We start from the raw sequence: 26,215 nt of genomic DNA on the forward strand, positions 1-26,215 counted from the left end.
ATCTCGTCGTAAAGTCTGCAGATTTCTTTTCCCCTTGGCAGAAGCAGAGTGGTAGCCAAGCCGCTGAAACCCCGTGGAGACCTGGAACCCCAGCAGCTTTGCATGGGCATCATCAGCTCGAAGGCCAGCAGTGCTCTTTCAAAGTTTTGTGCATATTGAAGTTAGTGTTTTACCACTGCTGAAACTACAATTCATTTAACTTTTAAGGCTGCACACACCTGCGGACTTTACCAAACCCTGCTGCTGCTGGTGCACCAGGGTGCTTCAGCAGCAATGAGGCTAATTTCAGGGCTGCCAAATGGATAATTTCTGGTTAAAACGAAAGTTGTTCTGAGGTTTGTTTTGTACGTGGGTGATGATAACGGCATTGTTTCCATTGGGAATGAGCAGAGGCATCTCTTGCTGCCCACTCCCGGGAGAACACCACAGCTGGAAGGAGAAGCCTGCCTACAGCGGAGAGGAGGGGGAGGCAGGGCGAAGTGGGTCCTGGTGGAACAAGGAAAGCTGGAAGGATCACGGCAAGTGGACTAGTGGGTGTGTGCAGATTGCAAAGCTTATCTCACTGCAAGGAACCAAGCAAGTTAAGTATTTGCCTGGGATACGGCTCTTCAAGATTACAGCAGTATGTGCTTCTCCTCCCTTCCTCTTGGGAGCTTAGCTGGGTTTGCAAGCTAAGGAAAAATCTGTACCAAAAGGAAAAAAAAAGGAAGGAGTTGAGGCAGAGGATCAGTTGGTCTTTCAGGCAGGATACTGTGGCAGTGGGGACTGAAAGGAATAAGGAGCCTCATTCATTTGGCACTGGAGTCAACGTAATCGCTATAAGGTACTTAAAATGTCACTGACGTGAGTTTGATGGCATTTTGTACTTTGCTGGCAGTATGTACACGACTGCTTACAGCAAAGTCGGGGGTCAAGAACATGGTATGCAAGAACAGTAAAGAAAAATGGCATTTGCCAACTCTATGGTTCTTTGGGCAGGGAGGAGCTGCACATCCTTGCTACCACTGAGTGACAACGTGGGGCTGATAAGAGTGATGATACCAAGTGGTGAATGGGACAGGAATGCCAGGTTTTCCAGGCACTTAATCTCACACAGCCTCCAGATCTCCTTGAAATCCACTCTGTGGCAAGCGTGATTGCACAGTTGTGGATAACAGCATAACAAGGCACGTAGAGTTTGGTGTGGGAATGACTTGGTTAAGGTGAGCCATGGGGAGGTGGCATCAGGTTCTGGACAATGTCTGAAGTAAAACCCAAAGAACTGTGCATCACATTGGGTATGACAGGGTAAAGTCTTTTTTTTTTATCAGCAGATGGTCTTTGAAAACTGTGTGCATAAGTGGAGGACTGGTTGTCCTGGAATAAATAGGTGGGTCGGAAACACAGAACCTGTACCTTCACAAGGGTCCTCCCTGTCCAAGTGGGAAAGGGGAACAAGGTTAAGAGGAAAACTCTGATGGGGAGGACCCTCATGAAGGCACAGCTTCTGCCAAGAGGCAGCGGGGTCTACTTCTGGATTAGCCACATGTGTGTCTGGGCAGATGGGAAAGATGATATGGGAGGTATTTCCATGCAAAGGTTCTGGGATTTTCTTCCAAATGCAGCTGGGGGTTCTTCAGCATAAATCCAGCCTCCTGTAAGGAGAGGGCAAAAACCAGTTACATGTGGTGGAGAAGAGTCAAGCTGATCATGGAAGTATGGCTTGCCTGGAGTAGTGGAAAGGGTAGGATAGACTTACTCCTCTGAGTGCTGTTTCTGGATGAGCTACGCATGCAGACCCACACCACCAGACTCTCCCCTCATCCTGCCACTGCATTCCTCTTATCCAGGACCGGATTGACGTGGCAAGGAAATCTCACCACTGAAGCAGCACAGCAACACATTTGACCCTATAAAATTAAGTGACAGTCTTAGCAAACCCGACCAGGAGCATGTGTAGAAAAGCTTGGCTGTCCTGGATGCTGTGGAGAATGGGGATGCTGCTGGAAAAACCCACAACTGTGTTCTTGGTTTGTAGGTAGATGATATCTGGCACGTGTAAAATAAATCATACCGACGAGTCCCAGAAATTGCTGTTGTTCAGCATAGCATTGCTGAATAATGCTGAACATTCATGCAAAGCATTGAATTTTTAGGGAGTGGGATATAGTAAGTAACCAAGCTCCTTCTAGTGAGTGTGAAATAGCAACACTTGGAGGAAAAAACATTTCTAAAGGCTTTGAGGCTGGCAGTAAATGGAAATGCACTTGTTGAACTTCGATCGTGGGACTGACATTTCAGAGCGGGTGCCAGGTTCGCTTTCATTTCTGACAGCCCTTGAGGTCTGCATCGGACCTTGTTTGATCTCATGAGCTGAGGCTGTTCCCGGCGGCAGCCCTCCTTCTGGTTTGCAGTGCCGAGATGGCGTACGGTGAGTGCCGGGACGTGGCTTACAGGGCATGTTTTCGGTCCCAGCTCTGCCCCAAAGGTCCCTTTGTTCCGGCGCTCAGCTGCAGCGCGGGTGGTTGCTTGCCGCATGATGCGAAAGGGAACAGAGATTTCTTTGTTGTCCAGGGCCCGGCTGCCCTACCGGCAGAAATCGAGCCGAAATCAGCAATTTCCATCCCTTTCCCTTTCCAAATCTGGCTACCATTCTGCTGGCGCGCCTGAGCGTGAATTTACCAGCGCTCCGCATGTGTGGTGCTTTGGGCTTGTCATCCTGGTGGCGAAAGAGAAACCTTTCATTTCTCCTTACTAACGTCTTAATAGCACCATCTGAGGTTAAAAGGCATAATTTCGGAGGGGCTACCTGCTCAGATCGGCGCTTGCATAAGCACTCATTATGTGTGGCGAAGTAACCGAGTGGAGGAATCGGGCATCTCGCTGAGCTGTGGATACTGAGGGTCCCTCTGCTTCGAGCTGGGGACAGAAGTTTTTGCTAAATGCTGCGTTACGCCAAGAAAATTACCCTGAGCTGCTGACTGGCATCGGCAGCCTGTGGGGCTGGACTGACGCTGCTGACATTTTAACTCTACGCCCTGGCTAGCGGAAAGCATGCTCAGCACTCTTTTCGGGAAGCAGCCGCCGGAGCAGGGCGCAGAGCCCGTTTTGCGGCGGGATGGGGTTGGACGTGGGCTGTGCTTGCGCTGCCTTCGCATGTGTGTTGCCGCGCTCGGTGACAGGCCGCCGTCAGCAACAGGTATTGCTTTTGCCTTGTGCAGCCTAAGCCGAAGGAACAGGATCGTTGTGGCAGCAGGGAGTGAGCAGCAAAAAGAAGTGGAAAGGAAAAATCAATAAAAATCACCTTTTTTTTTTTCCCCTTTCAGGCCAGGTGTGCTGAGAATCAGAGATGGAGGCTCAAGTATGTTGCTTAAAATACTTCAGGATATTATATTTGGAAGAAGCAAGGACTTATTTCTAGAATAATTCCAATTGCTACTGAGATTTAATTGGCTTTCAGGCAAGATTTGGCAGATACAAGTAAAAACATAAACTATACATAGATTTGCCATAATGCCATTTTTCAATTGTCAGCCTTGCCACAGGACGTCTATAAATACTTATAGCATGGCTGGTTATTACATAGTTGGGTAATTTAGCACATTGTAGTTTTTACAGACAGCACTGTCAATTTATTTTGAGAGCCCTTTCATTCTGTGACTTTATTTTGCGTATTTTAAGGGCCTAAATATTTAAAGAAGTGGATAAAAGGGTTAAGCAGGGGATGAAGTGGAGCATGTAAGGAAAGAAAGTGGGAAGGATGGTGGGGGCGGTTGAGGGGTGGGAGGTAGAGGAAGGTTTGGGTTGGGATGTGGGAGCCAGGACAGATCCTGCAGGATCCAGCCGGACTCTCTGTCCCATTAGGGAAAACACGGTCAGTGCCTATGCTCCAAAGCTTAAATGAGATGGACAGGAGACAGCAGAGGCAATTTCTGCCCTCCGTGGGATTTGCCTCAGGGTATTTTACAGTGGCTTTAGATGCCTGCCAGCATCTTTACTGTGCACTGTGCCCGCACGCAGCTGCTGAGCCTTCTGCCTCCTGCTTCTTCTTGCTCATCCATATTCAGTGTCAGCCGGCTGCTTTCTGAAAAGGAGGAAATCGGAGCACGCTGGTGATTATTTTTTTTTCTGGAGCAGCCGCTCGTTGGCACGGAGGAGGGAAAAATGCAGCACTTGCAGTGCAATAAATACATCAGTTCTGTGGAGAGTCTGGTGAATGTCATGGAAAGAAGGCTTTGAGCAGCAAAATCAGCAGGTTTTCTGCTCTCAAAACTTTCCACTCGGCATCGCTGTAGTCGAGAGGGAATTTTGCGAGGTACCTGTTAGCTCTTGTGTCAGATGATTGCACAGTATCTCAGGCTGCTGCTGAACGTGCACGTTGCTGGGAGAACACATCTGTTTGAAAAGCCAAATTTTCTTATCTTTGTCTTGTCTTTTTTTTTTAATCTTTTTTTTTTTTTTTTTGGTAATGCCTGCATGACCTATCTTTTGCTTTCTTAAAATGTTTCTTTCAATAAATAACTGAGATAAATCTGCTTGGTTCAAAAAGAACCAGCCAGTTTTGCTAACCTGGTGCCAGTCTGTGTGCTGGGGTGGGCCCGCAGCCAAGCTAGCATTTCAGTTCAGGCCGGATTTGGGCAAAACAGAGTAACTAGTTATTCTCTGCAGCCTTCTCTCCATGTTTGCATCGGTTTGGACTCTGGCTCTGAGAGCGGTGGGGCTTGGAGCAGCGCTAGGACGGCTCTCAGAGTGCTGGTTGAATGCACACAGGCAGCTGCAGCAGAGAGAGACAGGTCTGCTCCGGGAAAATGAAGTATCTGCTTTTCAGCAGTTGTGTGCACGCTACTGCAAAGGGCTCTTGAGAGTTTTTATCCCTACACTGTGAAAACTCATGGCCGCAGCTATGGGCTGCAGGAAAAAAATTGTTAACCACCCTGGGACTGCCAGCGTGGTGCTGCCGGAGTTGGGAGTTACTTTTCAGCGCTGTCGTAAGTACGTTGGGTTTCTTACTAACTTTCACCAGACCTTTCCAATTACTCCAGAGCTTGCAGGGCCCCAAAAGAAGTGAAGTTTTCTTAACCATGGCATGACTAAGGATCTCCAGCAAGATGATGCTGTCCCTCTTCTTGGGCCAGTAGGAGTGAGATGTGACCGGCAGCCCCTGCCCTATGGAGTTTAAGAGTTGGGGTGAATGGGACTGAGCAGCCCTGGAAAGAGAGACCCGGAGGCAAAGTCACATCCACAGGGTCATCAAAGACTAGAGGCAGAAGCACATCTTCTGTTTGTCCTTCACCCTGCCCTTCTTGGGTAGATAGATGCTTGTTTATTTGCTTAAACATGGATTAAAGTTGGTTGTTTAGAGGTAGTTAAAGGGCGACGCTGCTTTAAAACCGCTCTGTTGCAATCACAGGGTAATGCCTGCAGTAAGTAAACTGGCTCGATGTGTCATTTTCCTTGGACAAGGACTTTCTCTCCCTGGCCTCTAATAGTGGTTTTGGGCAGCCTCGCTGTGTTTCTCCCTGCAAGGTGGAGGGAGCAGGTCCTGCTAGGGGATGCCGTCAAGGGCGTGAAACTTGGTTTTCACATCTTCCTCCGTTATCAAAATAGATTTATGTGGAAATGCAGTGAGATTGGAGAGACCCTAGCTGAACACACGACAGCCTTTGTGAACCTGCAGTGCTAGTCTTCTTGCAGGCCCTCCCCAGCACCACCACCACGCATCTGCCCCGTTGCTGCTATTCCCAGCCCTGACCGGACAGGTCCATGCCTGCAGGGTCCCAGCAGCTTCCTTGTGAGGTGGAAATCCTCACCCTATGCTGTCTGCCTGGCTTGGGTTTCAGGTTGAGCCTCACACCAGGGCGAGTGCTGGTGGAAACATACTTGGCTGTGCCAGCAAGAGACTGAGCTGAACTGCTGAACAACATCTCCCTCCTCTGGAGCCCCTGGTCTTTAGGTGATGGCAGTGGCAGGAAAGCCTGTATGTGAGGAGCAGCTGGGACTTGCACTTGGGATGTCTTGTTGACCATGCGTGCTGACCTTGGGTCTCCTTCACCCTGTGGGCCACCTGAGAGCCTGCCCCCCTTGGCTGGTGATACCGGTACCACCAGGTATCCTCTCCTTCTTTCTTGCCTTGTCCCGCAAGAGGCGAGAAGAACGTCTGGGCAGAGAACGTGATCTGTAGATAGCACCTACGTTGGGTCTCTGTGTTCAGTTGTGGCCGGCAGAGGGAAGAGAGGTGGGTACCAGGTAGTCAGTCCAGCTCTGTTTCGGTGGGAAATCCTTAGGGCTTTCAGCAGACGTGAGTGGGGTCTGAAATCGATGAAGATTTAAAGGGGTTAAGGGAAGAACTGTGTTTTCCTCACATGGGTTGCAACCAGCAAACTTATTTTATGCAATAAGGAGCAGAAACTAGTGGTCTATGGATGGCCCCGAGCACCACTTACTACCACCCAGGCTTTTGAGGAGGTCATTAAGTGCTTTTAAATGTATATGAAGTTAGTGGGAATGAATGGGTGAAGGAAGGAGATGTCACTGTAGACAAACAGAGCTGTTGTTGTCCAGTTTACTTTTTTGCAAAAGGCTTTCTCCGTGAAGATTTGATGAGCATCGTCACCACTGTTTACAGCATCTCTCAAGGTGGGTGACGCCAATGTCACCTACATCTTTGAGGCTACAATGAACCGCCTGGTCCTAAGCTGCCGAGCCACCATGCTGAATTACAGGTGCCGTCACCCAGCCAGTGACGCCAGCCACCCCACCAGGTCCCGCTTCTGACCTCTGTCTCCCTCTTTCTCTCTTCCAGGCACCTGCGTGAAGTGCAGCAAGGGGGTGTATGGAGCAAACCAGGCTTGCCAGGCCATGGGCAACCTCTACCATGATGGCTGCTTCACCTGTGGAGCCTGCAGTGAGTATCCCTGGCAGGGCCCTGGGGCGAGCTCCTCGGGCTTAAGGTTCTTCTGGTTTAAAGGGGGAGAGGAAAGGGGGTGTTTATTGAATTATTGGCCAGCTGGAGTCTGCTGCAGCTGTATGTCTTGATGCTTGGCGGTTGCTGTTTGTTTTTGAACACATTCTTGCAAGGCTTTGTAGAAAAGATGCTTCAGATTGTGCCAGTCACTGGCCTTCTGGTATGGGGGACGGTTGTTTTCATTCCTCTGCCCCTCCATTACAGCTATGTTTTTGTTTGTTTTTTTTTTTAAATTATAAGAGTATTTTTTTCAAAGTGGCAGTGAATATGCCCGGTCTGGCATTTAGTGTTTGTTTTTTTTTTTTAATTTGTCATGTCAGACTTCACAGCCACCCTGGCCTTTCAGCCGGCGGGCCGCAGGGAGAGCCGCCATGCCAGCGCGGAGCCGAGGGCGCAGGCGGGGTGCCAGCACCGGCAGCGGGCTCTGCGAGCGCCGCAGACACCTTCTCCGGCAGAGCTGCTGCACGGTCACAGAATCACAGAATGGTCAGGGTTGGAAGGGACCTCTGGAGATCATCTAGTCCAACCCCTCCGCCAGAGCAGGGTCACCTACAGCAGGTTGCACAGAATTGTGTCCAGGCGGGTTTTGAATGTCTCCAGAGTGGGAGACTCCACAACCTCTCTGGGCAGCCTGTTCCAGTGCTCTGCCACCCTCAAAGTAAAGAAGTTCCTCTTCATGTTAAGATGGAACTTCCTATGGTCCAATTTGTGCCCGTTACCTCTTGTTCTATCACTGGGCACCACTGAAAAAAGACTGTTCCCATCCCCCTGGCACCCTCCCTTTAAGTATTTATAAGCATTAATAAGATCCTCCATCAGTCTTCTTTTCTCTAGACTAAAAAGACTCAAGTCCCTCAGCCTTTCCTCATAAGAGAGATGTTCCAATCCCCTAATCATCTTCATAGCCCTTTGCTGGACCCTCTCCAGCAGTTCCCTGTCCTGGTCGGTCCGGTGACGGTGTTTTCACTGCATGTGTTAACCTTTACTCACTGTAATCATTTGTGCCCTTCTGAGGGACCTCCGGTCAAAGCATTTAAGTGCAGGAACGACCCTTCTTGCTTGTTCTTCCTCCGGAGAAATGGAGCCGTGCCCCGAGACGAAGGGCACGTCTCTGCCAGCTCGCTTGCTGGTTATTGCAGGGAGGGAGCTGGTTATTGTGCCAGAGGTATCAGGCTGGGAGCAGGGACGCCGAGACCTTTGAAACCTGCCTGGGAAGCGGGGTAGATAGTTCAGCCGGCCCCACTGAGCTCCTCACTGCTCTTCAGACCCCCATCTGAAACGTGCTGGACCCTATGGCATTCTGCAACTTATGGATCCTCCTAAGCGGCTTTTCGAGGGGGTTGGTGGTGGAGCTGGGGTGGAGAACGGGCCGCTTGAGTTCAAGTCATGGCTGTGTTTGTAAGACAGTGTTTTTTCTATTTTGTTATGTTTAACCCTAGGGCTAGCAGGATGTTTTTAGAAATGTGGCTGTATATGTGGCAGCATAAAAAATAATAATAATCCTTCTGGTAGTTTTGTATATATCAGTTTGGTTTTCCCAGATGAGTCTTAGGGTTTTTCTCCTGAGTTGTATTTAGAGTTGTAAACTCATCAGGGCTGCCTGTGTTTTATTTGGAGCTGTAAAGTGGGAATAAATATAGAAGGATGTGTGTGCTTTTTAATAATAGCTGAACCTTGAACTCTGCTCGTTTCCCAGCTGTCCAACACCAGCTGCTTTGCCTCACCTATGTTTTCAGTAGAGCACTTCACCGTCATCTGACTGGAGACGGGAAAACTGGAAAAAAAAAGTGGTGTTTGCACGTGGTGGCAGTTTCCTAAAGGCTCAGAAGTCAGCAGCTCACTCTTTTGTCCTCTCTTATAAATTAATTTGAAATCTTCTTGTGCAGACAGGGTTCCTGGCTGCAGCCAGGGCTTTGCTTCAGGGACCTCTCACCCTCCGTGGCCGGGCAGCCTCCAAACTGCCCTTGCACACAAAGCTCCTGTTAAAAATAATCCAGCAGCAGGGTCGAGCTGTCTTAAATTTCTAAAATTACTACTGTGCAACTGGTGCTTTAGAAAGAAACACTTTCAATCCTCCTTTTAGAACGAATTTTACCATCTTTATTTGGGGAGCCGCGCTAGAGAGGTACTTGTGGTTGCAGAGTTATCAGTGGTTACTTCCATTTATGTTTGTTAGTGTTTGGTTAAAAAATGGCTTAATCTCATTTTTAATGAGGTGGGTTGGTGAGGGCTGAAAGAATAGCTATTTGCTGCTTATTCTAAAAGGCAACCCTTTTTCCAAAGGTTTCCAATACAAGATGAAAAGGTTTGGGTGTCAGGTGAGACTTAGGAAGATGGAAAAAATCTAAGTTTAGTAAAGTGAAGCCCATTTTCTCTCTTACCCAGGCTGTAACTGAGGAATCTCCTTGGAGATGTGCTGGTGCAAAGGGTTTCAAAAGGAAAGTAAAAGAAAAGCTAGTAAACATGCAAGTTTAAAAAAAAAAAAAAGGAAGGAGGGGAGTAATAATAATATTTCCTTGAGTAGGAAATACTGTATTTCCATATGAGGTAAAAAAGGGGATGGAAGCCACAGGAGTGTAAGTGAGAGCCTGTTTCAGCTTGTTATGTGCAGGAGACTAATTACTCGTGAAAGCTCAAGTCCTTCCCATTGGGGCAGCGACCATACTAAGTAGGGAGCTGGATGCAGCGGTGGCCGTCACGGATGGATGGAGAGGAGGGTGTGTGTGGTGGCGTGGGACTTCTGGTACTCGAAGGAGAGGCGGTGCCAGAGGGAGGCCTCCACAGTAGCGGTGTTTCCCTCGTGTGCACGTACCTCAACCAGTGGCGAGGCTCAGAAGAAACCCTCCGGTGCAGGGGTTGGTTTCCTGCGCTGCCGCTGTGGTCTTGCAGGGCTCTTCGTGCAGCAGATGTTTGCTCCAGGGGGCTTGGGAGGGCATTTGTGCCACCGCCACCCCTACCCCAGCAGCGTGCTTGTAAAGGCGTAGCGGGGCTGACTTTCTGATTCATCAAGCCTCTTTGCATTGCAGCTGCTTAACTGATGCCTGGGGTGGTACACGCCGTCCTGCCCTGCGCTCAGGGAGGAAATGTACGTGAGGGGAATCCCCCCCCCACTTTTACAGACTGAGGTAATTTCCCAGTCCCCCGGACCATCGGCCGCAAGACGAATGAAGGGCACGCACAGCCCTGTTGTTACCCAGAGAGAACGCGTGCCTCCCTGCAGGCTGGCTGTCGTCTGTGTCGCTGCAGTAAATACGATGAGACCGTCTTATCTGCCAGAAAAATAAATGTTTGTCCAGACGGTGTTGCCTGCCTAGCTGCAGAGCATGTCTTGAGCAGCCTGTGTGGAAACTCTGGTTCCCAGCTGAAAACCCAGCTCAAAAGTAAGTAGTGCTGTTAAGGTCAAGAGGAGTTCATCTTGGACACCATCCAGTAGAGTCTTGTCTTTGAGAAGTCAAGGTTGCTCGTGATTTCAGTCCTAAGATTTCTGCTCTGGTGGAACGCTGAATATCTCTGCTCCAATAAATAAAATATACAAAATTACCTATTAAGGTAAAGCATATTGTCCTCCAGATATTTATATCTGCTGTCCTGCTGTTTTCATTTTAGTGAGGATTTCTAATTTTGCTTGCAGTTGGATTTGTGTCCAAACGTGCATTAGTATCCCAGATACAGAAAACCGAGAGGGTCTAAGGAGGCGAGGGGGGTTGATATCTCGTGGTGCCAAATTTCCTACATACTCTGTTTCCTGATACACATGTGTTCAGAGATAAATGATGGAGCAATTTGTTGAGCAGAGCTGCGCATACGTTACAGGGTTCAGTTGTCAGGAAAAAAATGTACTATTTTATCTGAGCCAGTGGCATGTAATGCAGAAAATTTGGCTTAGAGGTCAAAACAACAGATTTAGAATGATTACTTTGGCATAGATGTCTCATTTATCTTCTTGTTTGTTACAGGGCAGATACACAAACAAAGCAGCATTTTGCAGAGAGGGAAAAGAAAAAACTTCGGGCTCTTTCTGCCGCATTAGTAATAAGTTATATTTGCTTTACAGGAGGGCCATGAAAGTAGGTTAACAAAAAAAAAGTCCTCGAAACTCATACAGCTATTTCCTGCAAGCTCAAGGTGTCCGTTTCCGTCTTGGTGGCTTTTTTTTTTCAGTTTGTTGGACGAACAGTTGTAGTCATCAAATGGTTTGTTACACATTAACCATTTAAGTTAAATCACCTGTTTACATCTCCTCAGAACACAAAAAATGCAGGTGTTTCCAGATGTTGATATTTATTGTTTAGGTAGTAAGGAGACCTTATAAATGATACAGACTTAACTAGACAGTATTGCTCTAACCTGTTGTGGTGTTTTACTGTTTTCACTAGGATTCAGCCAGGCTTATATCCAACTGCCGTAGATTGCCTGGAAAACAGACCTTTTTAGCTCTGCTGGCAGTGTAATTTAGAGCATAAAGGTCTTGTACTTGAGCCGCTTAGTCCTCAGAGGAAATCTGAAAGCTAAAAAAGTGCAAGGGAAGTGTCAGAGATGGCTGTGAAGGAAATCGGCAGGCGAGGAAGGAAGTCAGAAAGAACGAACTGATTGCAAGGTGGTTTGAAGGAGTGTTCGATGTTGCACTGAAGCAGGAGGTCCAAAACGAGGACCAGATTGTGACCACTTATTACAAAGAGGTGGAAACCTTGCATGTTTGCCGGATTACAGAATTCGACCTTTGACATGTCAACATTACTACATTACGTTCTTTTTCTTTTTTTATTGTAAGCTCAGATTAATGTTGATGTCTGTGTAAGGGTAACAGGCTGTTGTTCCAGTGGCAGAGTTTGAAATAACACAAGCTGGCTGTCTCTTGCCACCCTCTGTGGATATATGTGGTGGGTTTTTTTAATATTTCACAGTGTAGTTGTGTTTAGAGGTATCAAGGCTCATTTACTAAACAAGGTAGCTAAGGTATCGAAGCAGTATAACTGCGAGCATAGCCCTCTGCTTGGAATAATTAGTCTTGCTGCGGTGATTATAAAGCATGGCTACTTAGAGCGATGCAGCTCTTGGTGTCTTTGGGGTAGTTATGTTGAATAAGCATGCCGCAATTTGGTACGTAACCCCTGGAACAACAAGGCCATGGTTTGTATTGGTATCACTAGGTAACTCTGCAAGTAGGAAGTTGCTTTTTTCCGCGAGTGCAACTTAATCCCAGGTTGCAGGACAGTTTCGTCAAGTGAGTTTCCTTGTGGCGCATGTGTGTGTATGATTTATCTTCATATGCAGAAACTACCAGCTCTTCTAGTAGAGGCAGAATTTACTTCTTGTAATTTGATATAAAACCACTATACAACACGTGTGAGAAATGCACAGATCTTAGAAGTAGAGAGTACAAAGTACTGCTGGAAATCCTTCCTCAGCATCCCTTCAATAAAATTATCATGCAAGACTCCATGTAGTAAACCATATATTTTTTTAGCAAAAGTAATCTCAGGAAAGATTCATCCATGCCTGGCTTTACCGACAGTTTGGGAGACAGCGAGGGCATCGGTGTGTGTTTCCACCCCAGTCTAAATTGTTGTTTTGTCCTTGCTGACTTTTTGTCTCCAGTCTCTCAGCTTGCTGGTGAGAAATCCCTGCTGTTTGGCACAAGAAGTGCTTGCCATAGGTGAGAAACGCCAGGGCAGCTTACACGGTAGGGTGACAGTGCTTGTTTCTCTCCTGGCCGGATTTCAGGGTGGTAGTGCTCTGGGGTCTGAGCTGAAGGGCTTTAGCATGGTCCAGGTGTCCTCAGTAGATATCCACTGGAAAGGTACAAGCATTCAGCTCACACGCCAGAGATGCAGTCAGGGTTTTGTCAGTATGTTAGTGGTTTGAGTCGATCGCGTGTGTTTTAGTGTGGGCTGATACTCTGAAATCATTAGGACAATGTGAGTAAAAAAGGTTGAAACTTTTGATGGAATATATTTCCAGTCTTTCTGGTCTTTTTGTTTTATAATGTCATCTTCAAACTACTGGTTTTTGTTAAGAACGGGCATAGGTTAATTGTGCTGTAAAGATTTTAGGGGGTTTCTTATGTTTTAGTGGTACCCATGAATAATTTTCTGAGTAGTGACTCAATAAGCACTGAGACCTCTTCCATAGCTAGAGAAATTTAAAAATTGCTGTCTCGTAGTTTCAATGCAGAGTTACGTTCACCGAGGACACAGAGATTGCCTTCCCTTCCTTCCTCCTCTAAGCATCCATGCATGTCTGTGGCAGTCGGTGGGTGACGGGGTGGGAGGCCAGCTCTGATGGCTGCCTGTCTTTAGTGCATTTTGGGGAACAGGGCAGCCATCCCCAGAGTGACGCAGAGAGCGGCTGGGCACTGAGTTGAAAACCAGTACCTCGGCAGAGGCTCCCCAGATCGTAGTGCTGCTTTGTCACAGGGTGACTTTATTTTACTTTTGAATGTTGAAGCTTCTAGGGGTTTTCCCTAAGAAGAAAAACATTTGAGTATCTTCTTGCAACGGTTTGCCATCAGCAAGGGAGAGGTGTTGCTCCCTTGTGTGGCGTACTGTTGTTTCACAATGTTTCCCTCTGAAGAGCCATTTCTGCCTTCACCTGTGGTTTCTTTGCCGTTAGAGGCAGCTGACCTTTTCTTATATGTACCAGAGCATGCTTTTGGCTTTGAGGTATCAGATCATTTTCTCAGATATTTTTTTTTTTTTTACCCCCTCAAATGTGTAGTGAGAACGCAGAGGGCATTTTTTTGCAATTTTACAATACAGCTGGTATAGTTGAGAGAGAGACCAGAGCATGCATTTGGCTTTCAGGCATCAGATAATTTTCTCAGATTTATATTTTTTTATTATTTTACTGCCTCAAATGTATGGTGAGAGCACAGAGGGCTTTTTTTTTTTGCAATTTTACAATACAGCTGGTATAGTTGAGAGAGAGACTGAACACCTGAATGGTAATGGAGCTACCGTGTCTTTTTCTAAGAGACATCCTATCCCCCTGACCATGGTTTCACCAGTGCTTTGATCTGGGGTGTCCGCTGGTTGATCACAGCCTTGAGTTTCCCTGTTTTGGAGGATGTGGAGGCATCTAAGTGACCATTCCATGCAGCCCCAGTTCGAGAGCAGATTGGAAATATTGACGCTTGTGTGTCAGGCTCAGTGATGATGGCAAAAATTAAATAGAGCTCTCTGATGCTCAACCTAGTCTGCTGTGCATGGTAGTACACCATACTGCCTGTCAGCAGGGTCAGTATCCACGGAGCGCTCCATAAACACGTGTGCTGGCTGGGCACCAGTGGGTCAGTCTTGTGTGCTGCTCAACTGTGGGCAGTGAGGACTTCTGTATAGTATGGAGGAACTGTGACCTCTGGGCTCTGCCTGCACCCCTTGTCCTGCCTGCGGGATGTTCAATGGACCAGAGTAGGTTCTTTGATCCGAACTCCCTCATACTTCTACGTGGGGGAAAGGAAAACTGGGGGAAGGACTGCAGCTTGGGCCAGAGCCACCCAGGACTGAGGAGGAGCTTGTTGGGATCCTTAGCAGCCAGACAGACAGTGTTTCCAGCCTGCTGTCCCACTAGTATGTCAGGAGGTCACATCCAGTGAATCCGGAAACTGAAATCCTTTTGTACTTAATCTGCTGCTAGTAACCACATGTCCAAACTTATCTTACAGCTGTGGCGCTCTAGGAAGGCCTGATTTTTGTAAGGACAGAGGCCCAGGATGGTCAGTGTGGAAGGGACCTGGGAGCAGCTGCCAGTCTGCAGTGATTCTCACCCATCTGCTGTGCAGATACTGCAGGGAGCTCCGTGGTGCTTAGATAAGTGATACGTGAGATCCACGCTGCCTCCTCAGCACTGCAGGGTCCTGGTCATGCATCTCCATAGAGCCTCAGGATGCGGCCCTGTACCGTTACATGCATTGAGAGCCATCTCTTGTCTTTGAACATGGGTTTGTGACCCTGTTGTCCTTTTAATAAGTAACGGAAAAGCAGCTTCAAAAGAGAAAGTTGGGTCCAGCTCCCCAGTAAGCAAATGATGCATCTCACAGCATCCTCCTTGGGCCACTGCAAGTCCCTGATAAACCCCTCTCTGGATGGACTTCAAAAGGAGAGTGCTGTTGTTTGAGAAAATGATGGACAAAAGCACCAGCATCCTGAGAGTGCAGCCTGGTGGCATGCCTACTGTCAGCTGCTAAGCAAAGTGTGTTTATTTTAGCACAAAGGCACTAGTGGCTAAGCTTGAAATATTCTGAAATTGGTGCTTAAATGACCTTGAGGTCACCCTGAAGGTCCCGCAGCTAAACAGATTAGGCAGACGTGTTGGGGATGAGCAGTACATAAAAACACGAGGCTCAAACCTCCTGTCAGGAAGAGGGAGAAGAAATCTTGTAACAAGATGGTAGAGTTGAAATGTCAAAGAATTTTAATTGTCTGAATTTTTTCAGGTGAGAGATTAGCTAAATTCAGGGTGAAGTGAAAGTGAAATACGGTCAGGAGCCAGCAGCTTAAGGCATGTAGTAGAGCAATTGATCCTGAAAGTGGCAAACCACACATTAATATTTCTGGGTGTATCAAAGGATATGGTCTCTGTAGTCATCATGACGCATATTTAAAGTGATGTGTATTTAAAGTGGGCGGGGATCAATATGTGATTCCTTATATGCCATTTAAGTTCTCAGCTCTTCCTCTCAGTGAAATTACAGCAGTATCTCTGTGTTCAAGCGAAACCCGTGCCGCCCTGCTCTGTGCCGTGGGGCCGTCCCAGCATGGTTTGTTTTACTGGTGTGTCTGCAGCCAGAATGTGCATTTCCCAGTTCCACTGGGACGGTCCCCAGCGCAGCCTGGGGAAGTGAGCTTTTCCTGCATCTCGCTTTCCCATGCGTAGGATGAGGAGATGCTTCCTCACCTCAAAGGGGTGGTGGGAGGAGAAGACTGTCCTGATGTGGGCAGGGAGAGGCTGAGAGCAGCAGGGGAAGAAAATGGCTCTGTTCGCACGCACCGCTCCCGCGGCGCTGCAGGGGTACCTAGTTACTTGCTTTTTTGGCAAATTTTCATTTACACTTCTGCCAGAGGCTTAAAGACAGTTGTGGAGAGGAGCTAAAAATAGTGAAAATGACCACTTCTTCCCTAAAGAAAGTAATTAAATCATCCCCTCCGCTTTCCCTCAAAGTGCCCTTGTTGTCAGCACCTCTTCTTCATGGGCCCATGTAACACCAACTGCCAAATTATAAATCCTTTATAAAGGGGTTTGTCCCTCTGCTGAATGAGCTTGCAGCAGAAGCCCAGACACAGCGCACCGGCTGTGGCACCTTCTCTGAAGGTCTGTTGCCATCAGTCTTGACCTGCTAATGTCACAGGGTTAAAAATATACGGGGTGCAGAATGGCCAGTAAATGCGGGTTTTGTCACCATGGAAGAATGACGTGGTGGCAGCGATCCAGAGCTCATCCCCTCTGCTGTGACGGCTGCTGCTCATGCACCAGCCATCATCCAAAGAAGTGTCTCCTCATTGTGTGGCTCCATGCATGTGTTTTTCCTGACTGCTGCTAGCTTGTCTTTAAGGAGAGACATTTTATGCAGGTGGAATGTCGCTTGGGCACCTGCCTGTTGCACTAAACTGGAGTCCGCACTACCACATCATTTAAAATCAGAGTTAAATGGTTTTTGTTTGGGTTTTTTTGTTTGTTTGTTTTGTTTTTAGGAGTGCCAAATCCCAATGCTACATTATCTGTATAAATCAGGGGGCAATTTTCAGGGGTACTTCTTGCTGCATTAGGCTTGTTGTTAACTTGCTTAGGAGCACCGTTGACAAGGGTGCTGCAAATCCCAGGTGTCCCCATGCCTCTCCTTCCCCTCCTCAGAAACTGGGACTTTGCGTGCCGGGCTTACCTGTGGACAGGCAGGCACACAGAAGGGGGTTATCATAGAAATACACACCCTGGGTTACGGGCCACAAAGCTAACGTGTCCAAGATTAGATATTTTTTATTTTGGGCTCCGGGTCCTGTTTTGGTGTCGGCAACCTTGGCAAAGCATCAGGGTGGGTGAGGGAAATCTGAGCGGGATGCTTTCAGGTTTGTGGGGTTTTGTTCCATGTCCCATCTGATGTCCACGTTGATGCAGGGATGGGCTGGCCTCCCGGTAACGTGATTGTCCCCAGCAGGGATTAGAGGAGAACAGGGGACGATGAGCATGGCGGGGCGGCATGCTTCTGGCTCCTACACCGGCCAGTAAACACGCAACTGAGCAACGCACGCAGCTTAACCACAATGATGCTGCTCACGCAAACTGGGGCTTCTGACACATCCTCCGCCCGCCTTGCTGGCTGGAACCTGGGCAGGGCGCTGAGGGCTACTGCTTGAAATGTTGGTCTGGCTGACTTCACGGGCAAAACTTTAGAGCTTCACTGGAGCATCTCCATTTCCCGAGGAGCAGTGCAAGTTGTTTCCCAGCCTGAGAGTGCCCTCTGGCGTATGCAGGAGATGGTAAAGTTCTTAATTTATTGAAGTGGTTTTACTTGGCTTTCTCTTTTTCTTATACTTTGCAGCCAGCGTGGTTAATCATCAAAGGCTGCCAGGTAGGTGCATGCCATAAAGCACCAGGAGATGAGCTCCAGGCTAGTCCCATGTGTCTTCTGCGTTTATACTCCTAGCAGCTGATGATCATTTTTTAATTATACAAGCATATCAAGCAGGAGGCTTCTGGGCCCTGCTGTCTCGGTCCTGATTTCCTTCCAGCAAGGCCTGGCAGGTCCCCAAAAACCAGCCTGCAGTAGGTCCTGCTCCGGCTGTGCCCCGGCAGTGCTGCTCCCTTTGCCCCGGGCACTGTCTCTGGGCACTCAGAGCCGCTCCAGTGCCAGGCTGCATTTCAGACCCCTGGCTGAATAGGGAAACCAGGCTGCAAAGAGGTAGGGGCAGGTTTTTATAAACAAACAAACCCTAGCCCTTTTCTCCAGGGAGGAGGCAGGGCATTTAGAAGAAGTGGTGGCAGCCTGAGCATGTGTTGCCATAGTTATGTGGAACTGAAAACAGAGGGCGAATGCGAGGCATAAACACAAAAGCTGCAGTAAATATAAATCTTCCCCATGTGTAGAGTCCTTTCTTGGAAAAACTTTGTCGTTAGGACATTCTGGTTTGCTTTCAAAATTTCAAAATGCTTTCAAATTTTCGTTGGCATCTGCAATAATGAATATGCTGGTAGAGAGCAGAGAGAAGTGTGTTTGGGACTCCGGTATTGCATTCTGCTGGAGGCAGACCTGGTGTTTGGGTGTTGCAGTGGCTTATCTGGTGGAAGGCACCTTCTAGTTGAACAGCATGGGAGGTGACATTTTGAGGAACTATGTCAAGTATGGATCAACCTCTGCATGTACTTTCTTCTTGTTCATCTCCTGGGGTGTTTTCCAGCGTGAGTCTGAGTACCCTCACTCGCTCTTGCCAGGTTATTTCGTGTTGTAATCTGCCAGAGGGTGGTCCAGGCTTGCAAAGCTACCTCCTCCTGCCCAGAGGTGGGACTGTTGTCTGGATCCAGCACTTTGCATTCACCAGCGACTGTCAGTGGAAGAGGAGATGGGGTTGGTCGCACTGGAGGCTGGGAAGACCTGTGCTGGGGTTGGGTGCTCTTCTCCATCTGTGTGGCGGCCATGCTTGGATGTCCTCATTGTTGTTCGCTTCTCAGCAGCCAGCTTTTGCTCACATTTTCTCCCCGCTCTCTGCTGACCTTTCTATTATCTCTGTTTTTTCCTCAGGTCGAAAGCTGAGAGGAAAAGCCTTTTATTTTGTCAATGGCAAGGTGTTCTGTGAAGAAGATTTCCTGGTAAGCACACAGCTGACCCTTGTGCTGGCACATCTCGGCCTCTCTGGCAGACCCGCAGCATTCCTACCCGGCAGGTTTGCCCATGTTTCACACAGCTCTGGTCCAGCATCCCGCCTGGCCCTTCTGCTCCCCCTCTACCCAGGGCCAGCCCCAGCCATGGTGGCCGCCCACATGTGGTGCTGGAAGTAGCTGAGTGAAAGACCATGGTTTTGCAGTACAGAGCCTGTAGTTGAAGCTGTAGCCTCTTGCAATGGCCTTTACAAAGCATGCCTCTGTGGCCATGCTGTGGAGACAGAAGCAAGATGAATGGCTACAGAAGAATCAGTGAGTGTATTTCCCTTTCCAATGAATTGGTTTTGCTTGGGTGTCTTAATGGATGTCTTTCCATTGCCCTCAATGGATTTTGTGTGAATGTACCTGACCATGAAGCAATCCCATGGTCCTCTCCTTGGCTGGTGGAGATAAAAAGTCGTATACCCCCTTGAAAAAGTCATATTTGCCTATTTATTGGGTAAGCAGTGATTTCTGTCAGAGAGAAGTGAGTTAATCTTCTTTGCTGTCATCAGTATATTCTACACAGGCTGAAAATAGAAGGATTAGTTAAATTTATCTAAAATATTTCATTTTTCCGGTTTGCATTTCCACCGTTCAGACAGGACTGAAGCCTTAGACAGGCGATGCGTTGCACCTGAGGTGCATGTCATGGACGTGACAGGCAGTTCCTTATTGTTAAATCTTAGCAACAGCAGCAAGAAAGGTGCTCTGGGCCAAACTTGAATGTTGTACTACCAGAGAGCTGGGATGATACCACTGGCCGTGGAGAAGATCCAGTAGACCTGTAACGCTGTAACCAAAGGAAGAATTTGGCTTTCCGAGCCTATATATACAGGTCTCGTGATGTGCACTTGTGACAAACACAAATAACTTCCTGGTGTGTAGATTCACATGGTCAAATAAGAATAAGTCTTATTAGTAAATCCCTTATTTGCATGTGCATTTATGGCATTTACTTACATACTTAATTAAACTTAAATTTAGGACTTGGAAGTTACAGGGACTCGTAATCCTTCTGAACAATGGAAGTCTGATGTCTTTATAGAATATCCTCTGGGGACCCATCCGCAGCTCATATACTGAAAAAAGCACTGGAAAGTTGAGCTTGTGTAAGGAGTACAGAAAAAGTCTAAGCAAAGGACAGCCCATAATATGCTGTTGTTTATGCTCGACTAGCCTTGTGAAATTTTAAGCCAATTCTTTTTTTGTCCTTGCAGTATTCTGGTTTCCAGCAGTCAGCTGACAGGTGTTTCATTTGTGGTCATTTGATAATGGACATGGTAAGTGATAATTGCTTTAGGAGAAAATATCCCACAGCTTTTTAGAAGAATACATCAAAAGCAAAATATATTCATATCCAGTACTGCCTGTTATTATCTGGTAGTCTGCCTAGTGTGAGATTTGTAGCAGAAAGAAAATCCGCTAAGCCTTTTGTTGATTTTTGCGAGGAAGTGAAGCTGGCACCCCTGCTGTATGCGATGCAGAGTCTTTGCTCTGCCTGTCTTCAGTGCAAATTGAAAATCAGAGCCTTCAGCTCTTTCATCCCCTTTCGGGCTTCCCTGGACAGTGTATTTGTAATCCTGTCAATGCCTCCTGCTCAGAAGTGCCGTGGCTCTGTGGTGGCAGATGCTGTGGGGCATCAGAGTGGCTCTGCTGAGCCTGTCTTTCCTGTAGTCAGGCTGTGGCTTCCCACGTACCATCAGGATGAAACTACTGTCTTGTTGCTGCTCTTTGTGGGTGCTGATACTCCAGGGAACAGGTTTGACCCAGAGTATGTGATCCAGACCTCAGTTCAGATCTGCCCAGGTCCTTGCAAACTCTTCGGTAGATGGGTGGACGTCCTGCTCAAGCAGGCAGTTCTCATTAGCCTAGAAGAGGTGCCATCCCTTCAAGGTGTGCGCGGAGTGGGTTACAGCTCAGGGGGTCAGCTGGCCTTCAGCCAGCACCGTGCAGCATTCAGTTGCGGGTCATTCAGAGGGAAGTGAATTCATGGTCGTGTAGCCGGTGGTGTGAAAATACAGCTGGGGCAAAGAAATTAGGAATTTCTGGGTGGTCAGTTCACAGCATGCCTCCCAAGATTTCCTAATGCTTATCATTAATTATCTTGCCAGCTTACACTGGAAAGCATTAAAATTGGAAAAGCTATTTTACGCTCAGAAGTGTGATCACCTGGCTGATGGACCATGGTATTCCAGGTACAAATAGCTGCCCCAAAGCCAGCAGGTGTATTGCAGCTGTTGAGTTCAATACGGTTTTCATAGTCTGTGTGTTAATTAGAAAGCTAGGCTAGTGAGTACAAAGCTCTTGGATATCTAAGGCATTATGAAAACCTAGCAATAGTAGTTGTTTCAGCCTCTCATGGAGAATATAAAGATGTATTTCCTTTTGTTGGCCTGTTACATTTTGCCTTGTGATCCTACTAAGTGTTCTCCGCCTGTGGGCTTCAGAAATTATTTTCTTTCCTTTAAATTCTGTCACTTCTACCCTTTGTAATGCTAAATAACTTGACTGAGACTCTCAACTGTTTTCTTACCCATGCTAATAATTCATTTCTCTGGAACCAGGGGATATATATTGATTCCAGCTGCCCTTTCCATCCCTGTTAACGCATTTTTCAGATGAGGTGCATGAAAAAAGACACAGCCCCGCTGATTGTCTGATGTAAAGCTATGTGTTTATTATTTTCACCTTTATTGGCTGTTCACATGCATTTTTCCTGTCTCTTTGTTGCAGATCCTGCAGGCTCTAGGGAAATCATATCATCCAGGCTGCTTCCGATGCGTGGTCTGCAATGAGTGTCTGGATGGTGTGCCATTCACTGTAGACTCTGAAAACAAAATCTACTGTGTCAGAGATTACCACAAGTAAGGACAAAATAAACAGCAGAGATGTTCCAATCAACCAGCCTATAATTTAGCTTTTCAGCTAATTAGGAAGGGCAGATTAGTAAAATAGGGACAGGGTTAGAAGCTAGAAGTTTGAGGATGAGGCTAGACCCTAGAAATTCCTGATGTCTCTCCTTTTGCCCTGCCGTCAACTCTGTGTAACTTTGAGGAAGTCACTTAATCCCTGAGCTTCAGCTGCCCCTTCTGCAAAGCAGAGGTAGTGAGAAATAGTGCTCATGAAGTGGTCAGTGATGTAAGAAGTTAGTCCGCTCTAAAGGAAGATGGTGAATGCCTGCTGAAATGAATGTGAATTGCTTTTTGAGTAGTTGCAGGGCTGAGTTTGACTTTTAAAGAATGCTTTTAGAAATCACCACTGAACGCGTGAAGTGAAACTTTTATCCAGCTCTAAATTAAACAACCGATAAATCCACTTAAAAAATCACTCGTCATTTAGACAGTAAAGTCAAATGACTGTGCTCTTACCTGGAGGTTATGATATTAGAGCTGCATACAATTTGAGTGTCCATCTGGCTTGCTTCGCTCCTTGCTCCATTTTCTGAGCAGGCGGAGTATTAAGTGTTGCTCAGGCAGCACCTGAAACTGTTCTCTGTTGTGCCAAGATTAGAGCTGCCTCTATGTGCCACTGTTGTTCTGAAAGGATGCATATTTCCTTGCAATTTAATTTAGTTATTTATTTATCATGTTACATTGTGTTATAAGGCCTTAAGGAACTGTACAGTCCCATGGTATTTTCTCTGAGGTTTCCTGCCCCGAGGCTGCTGCTTCTTTTGATGTGTTTTTCTGGGGACAGTCCTGCTCAGTTTCTCGTCGTTCTCTCTTCCAAATCTCTCAGTAGCAGCCAAGAATTTTACAGTGGGTTTTGTTTTTTTTCTGGCACTAAGTGTAAAATGTAAGATCTCCTTTTGCCTAATTGAGAAACGTGTGCCAAGCATTACTTACCATCAATGCTAAAATGAATTCATGATCTTGGGATGCAAAGCTTTCCTGTGGATAAGTTATTTACAGCTGCAGCTTTTAATTTTACCACCAAGAACACACAGGCCTCTCTTTATATGTTGATCTATAACCTGCCTTCACTTTCTCATTGCTCTTCCAGAGTTTTAGCTCCAAAGTGTGCAGCATGTGGACTTCCCATTCTGCCCTCCGAGGTGAGAGCCTTTTAGTTTGTATCATGTCTCACATCTTGGGAGCATCATGTCTCACATCTTGTTCTCTTTCACATTTGACCCTACGTCAAGACGAATGTCCTTGGGGATGAGGAGAAATGATCTCCTCCTCCAGCGTGCAACCTTTTGACCTAAGCTCATATGCTGCCCTTGAGATGTGACCCTTCTTTTGCTCAATAATGAAGCTTATTTCTGCTGAGCCATGCTGCTTTTTTCATCTCCTGCAGGATTATACTACTGTTAGTTTTATGTTCAGGATACCTTTCCTTCATGCCACTAAATGCTGGTGATGCTCGTGAATGACCTCTGTGTGACCCCTCTGGGACTAAGTTGTTTTAATACTCGGAGGAGATGTGTCTTGGGCAAAACCAATTTAAAATGCTGAGAAGTGTGGTATATTGAAATTACCAAAGCATTAATACATGATTTGGGATAGATGTGACTGTTAAACAGAGAGACTTTAACATTTCTGATGTTACATTTTAGAGGATATCTGCAGTCGATGATGAAGCTTTACTGTAAAAATAACTGCAGGTGGCAGGATTTATTTGTAGTGTCCAACCAGCACTTCAAATGCATTTGTTCAACATTTGCATTATAACAGGAAGCAATCTACAGAGTGCACATATCTGATCCAGCTGTAATCCTTTGTAATTTCTCTTTTGCTTGAATGCTTACAGGGGTCCGACGAGACCATTCGGGTTGTGTCCATGGACAAGGATTACCACGTGGAATGTTACCACTGTGAGGTAGGTCAGCAGCTTTCTCAGAGAGTGGGTACTTAGTAGTGATAACTACTATTATTTTTAAAGTGGAAATAAATCTCCTCCCTCCCAATGGCAGTAGATGAGTAATTCAAACCTTGCATTGTGCAGCCCTTTCTGTCAGTGGCTGAGAAATTTCCATTTTGAAGACAAAAGTTTTTGCAGCAATGTGTCCCAGCTGCAATTTCATTTGCTTCCATAAACTTACAGGCAAAGAGTTAATTATCAGTTTTAAACTTGGCAGTTTATTTGTTAGTGAATTCTGTTGTTACCTTTCAGAGCCTTGAGCTCCAGATCACATTACTGTATCTGATTTCCAACTCTGATTATTCAAAAATGCTAAGGTGATGACTGATCCTGTCTGGTGTAAGTTACCTTCACATTCATGGGAAATAAATGTGTGGTCAGGGCTGGGGAGAGGATATGGCTGCCTAAAAAATCCCAAGAGATGCCAGCTCTTAAACACCATTTGGTCTCCATGCAGGACTTCCCAAAGAGCGTTCATACTTCTGCTGTGTGAATTAAAATAACTAGACGTGTTCTCTCACTGTGCTCATAATGCACTGGAAAGAGGCCTTGACTCAGCAGGCTGGTTTCACATTAGTACAACTGCAATTAATTTAGCATGAAGAGGGGAATCCTACCTGTGAGTGTAAGGAAACACGGGCATGTTTAAAATACATAGGGTTACACCTTGCCACGAGATAAAGCTTATTCAGTAAAACTGCTTAAGACAAATTTATGCAAGGCTGCCTCTCAAATTGTGTGTGTCAGGTACTTTCCTTCTTGTAAATGTTGGACTTACTAGGAAGGAGCTGTTGGCTGGGTGTCTTCTGTTCGTGTCACAGAATCGCCCTCGTGGAAGACCGACCTCATTGACGCTGGAAGATGAACGTGTTCTCTAATAATTTGCATGGCCTCTGTTTGCAGGACTGTGGGATGGAACTGAACGATGAAGACGGGCATCGCTGTTACCCACTAGATGAACATTTGCTTTGTCACTCCTGTCATCTGAAACACATAGAGAACGGCACAACCCCAGCAGCTGTGTACCAGCACCACTACTAGGCAGTGCGGCCGATAACGGGAAAGCCGGGACAGACGACTTGTTACATGATCTCCCTCTCCCCACCCTCAGTTGATTTCCTGTGCATGTTTTTCGCCAGATGGCAATGTTCCTGTAAAAGGATATGAGAGATTTTTGCTGGATTCCCAGAGTTTGTATGCTTGTGAGTTCCAGCTGTATCAAACCCTGTCTCCTTGACCAAGAATGTGGCATGTTATCTAAAGTGATCGGTTTACTTTTACGTGCCTTTTTCTTCCCTCTGGAGATTCATCTTGGCTCGTTTTGGAAGATTCTTCAGGGAAAGCACAATTTGCTGTCGTGCCTATGAACTCAGATCGTGCCGTGCACAATTAAAAAGCCAGAGGCTGGCTTGCCTGCCTGCCTGCCTGCCTGCCTGCCTGCCTGCCTGCCGGGGACATCCCGGCAGCCTACTAAGTGTTTCCTGACAAGCACATTTCATCAGATTCCCTGAGGGACATCAACCTATTAATACCAGTTTTTTAGACACTCTCTCTTTTTATTAATTCTTTAGGAAAAGAAAAGAAGGGGGTCAGTGCAAAATGGCGCACTCAGACCTTCCAGTTAATTCCCTGAACTCCGGTATCGTCTGGTTGTAATCGCACCAACTCTCCAAGCACAAACCAGGCATGCTGGCTGGCAGCTGGAGGCCGACGTCCTGTTTCAAACAGAACAAAAAACTAGAACAAGCTGCGCTAAACTACCATGTTGACTTGGGGCCTGGGCTTGCATACCAGCGTGATACACCGTGGCCAGACTGCTGTGTCAGAGTCTGAATAGCGGATTATATTTGGAAAAGAAAGGTCGGGATGCTGAAAGTGTGGACACGGGGAAATCAGCCTCATTCTTGCTTGCAGAGCTCGCTTTTGGAAAACAGCTCTCCGTACACAAACACTTGCCTGAGTTTTCCAGCTCGTCCCCACAGCTCAGCCCCCAGCCTGGCCACTCCTTTCTGTGGTGTTTACCCAGCACAAAGCCATTTCATAATGGTGCTTATTTAGAGCTCTGGGAACAAACTTGTTATCGTTATGAAGTCTTTGTTACACAGGGATTTAGGGCTCGGCTCCACAACCTGTGCTCAAATGAGTATGTTGGTATAAACAGATTTGCTCCCATGGATAATAACAGCTTATCTGAGAAAGGGGTTACTGAGCTTGGCCCTTGCTTTCTGTTCTGCTGAGAAAGCAGGAAGGCAGATTGTTTCTCTTTTTGAACCCCCCTGCTTTATCGTCAAAGAAATTTGCTCTGCTGGTTTGTGTTGCATATAAGATAGATGTGCCTACAGTGCATGTTCTGTAGGTACCAAAGCTGTGCAGCCCCTCGTGTCCAGGTACAAAGTTTTTGTTTAAGAAAAAGCTTTTGATTTAAAGTTTTAGATGCAATCAGAGGTCTTAGCTACCCTTTCTGACATACTGTGTGGAAAACTAGTTAAATCTTCGTGTATCCATGCGAAAGATGTAAATTCATTTCTGATTGATAGGGGACAGGATGACATCCTT

General features: G+C 46.8%; 1 protein-coding gene across 1 annotated transcript in view; it reads left to right on the forward strand.

Annotated features, from left to right (window-relative positions):
• LIMD1 (LIM domain containing 1) overlaps positions 1-24,748 on the forward strand; it is a 30,656-nt gene extending 5,908 nt beyond the window's left edge. The window contains exons 2-8 of the mRNA XM_082479130.1: positions 6,782-6,883; positions 18,675-18,742; positions 20,014-20,076; positions 21,530-21,660; positions 22,799-22,850; positions 23,549-23,617; positions 24,563-24,748. Coding sequence (XP_082335256.1) covers positions 6,782-6,883; positions 18,675-18,742; positions 20,014-20,076; positions 21,530-21,660; positions 22,799-22,850; positions 23,549-23,617; positions 24,563-24,700 — 623 coding nt within the window. The 3' untranslated portion in view covers positions 24,701-24,748. The remainder of the gene's footprint in view (positions 1-6,781; positions 6,884-18,674; positions 18,743-20,013; positions 20,077-21,529; positions 21,661-22,798; positions 22,851-23,548; positions 23,618-24,562) is intronic.
• Positions 24,749-26,215: the final 1,467 nt, after the last annotated feature.

The sequence above is a fragment of the Vanellus vanellus genome, assembly GCF_965231255.1.
Source record: "Vanellus vanellus genome assembly, chromosome: 2".
Lineage (NCBI taxonomy): Eukaryota > Metazoa > Chordata > Aves > Charadriiformes > Charadriidae > Vanellus > Vanellus vanellus.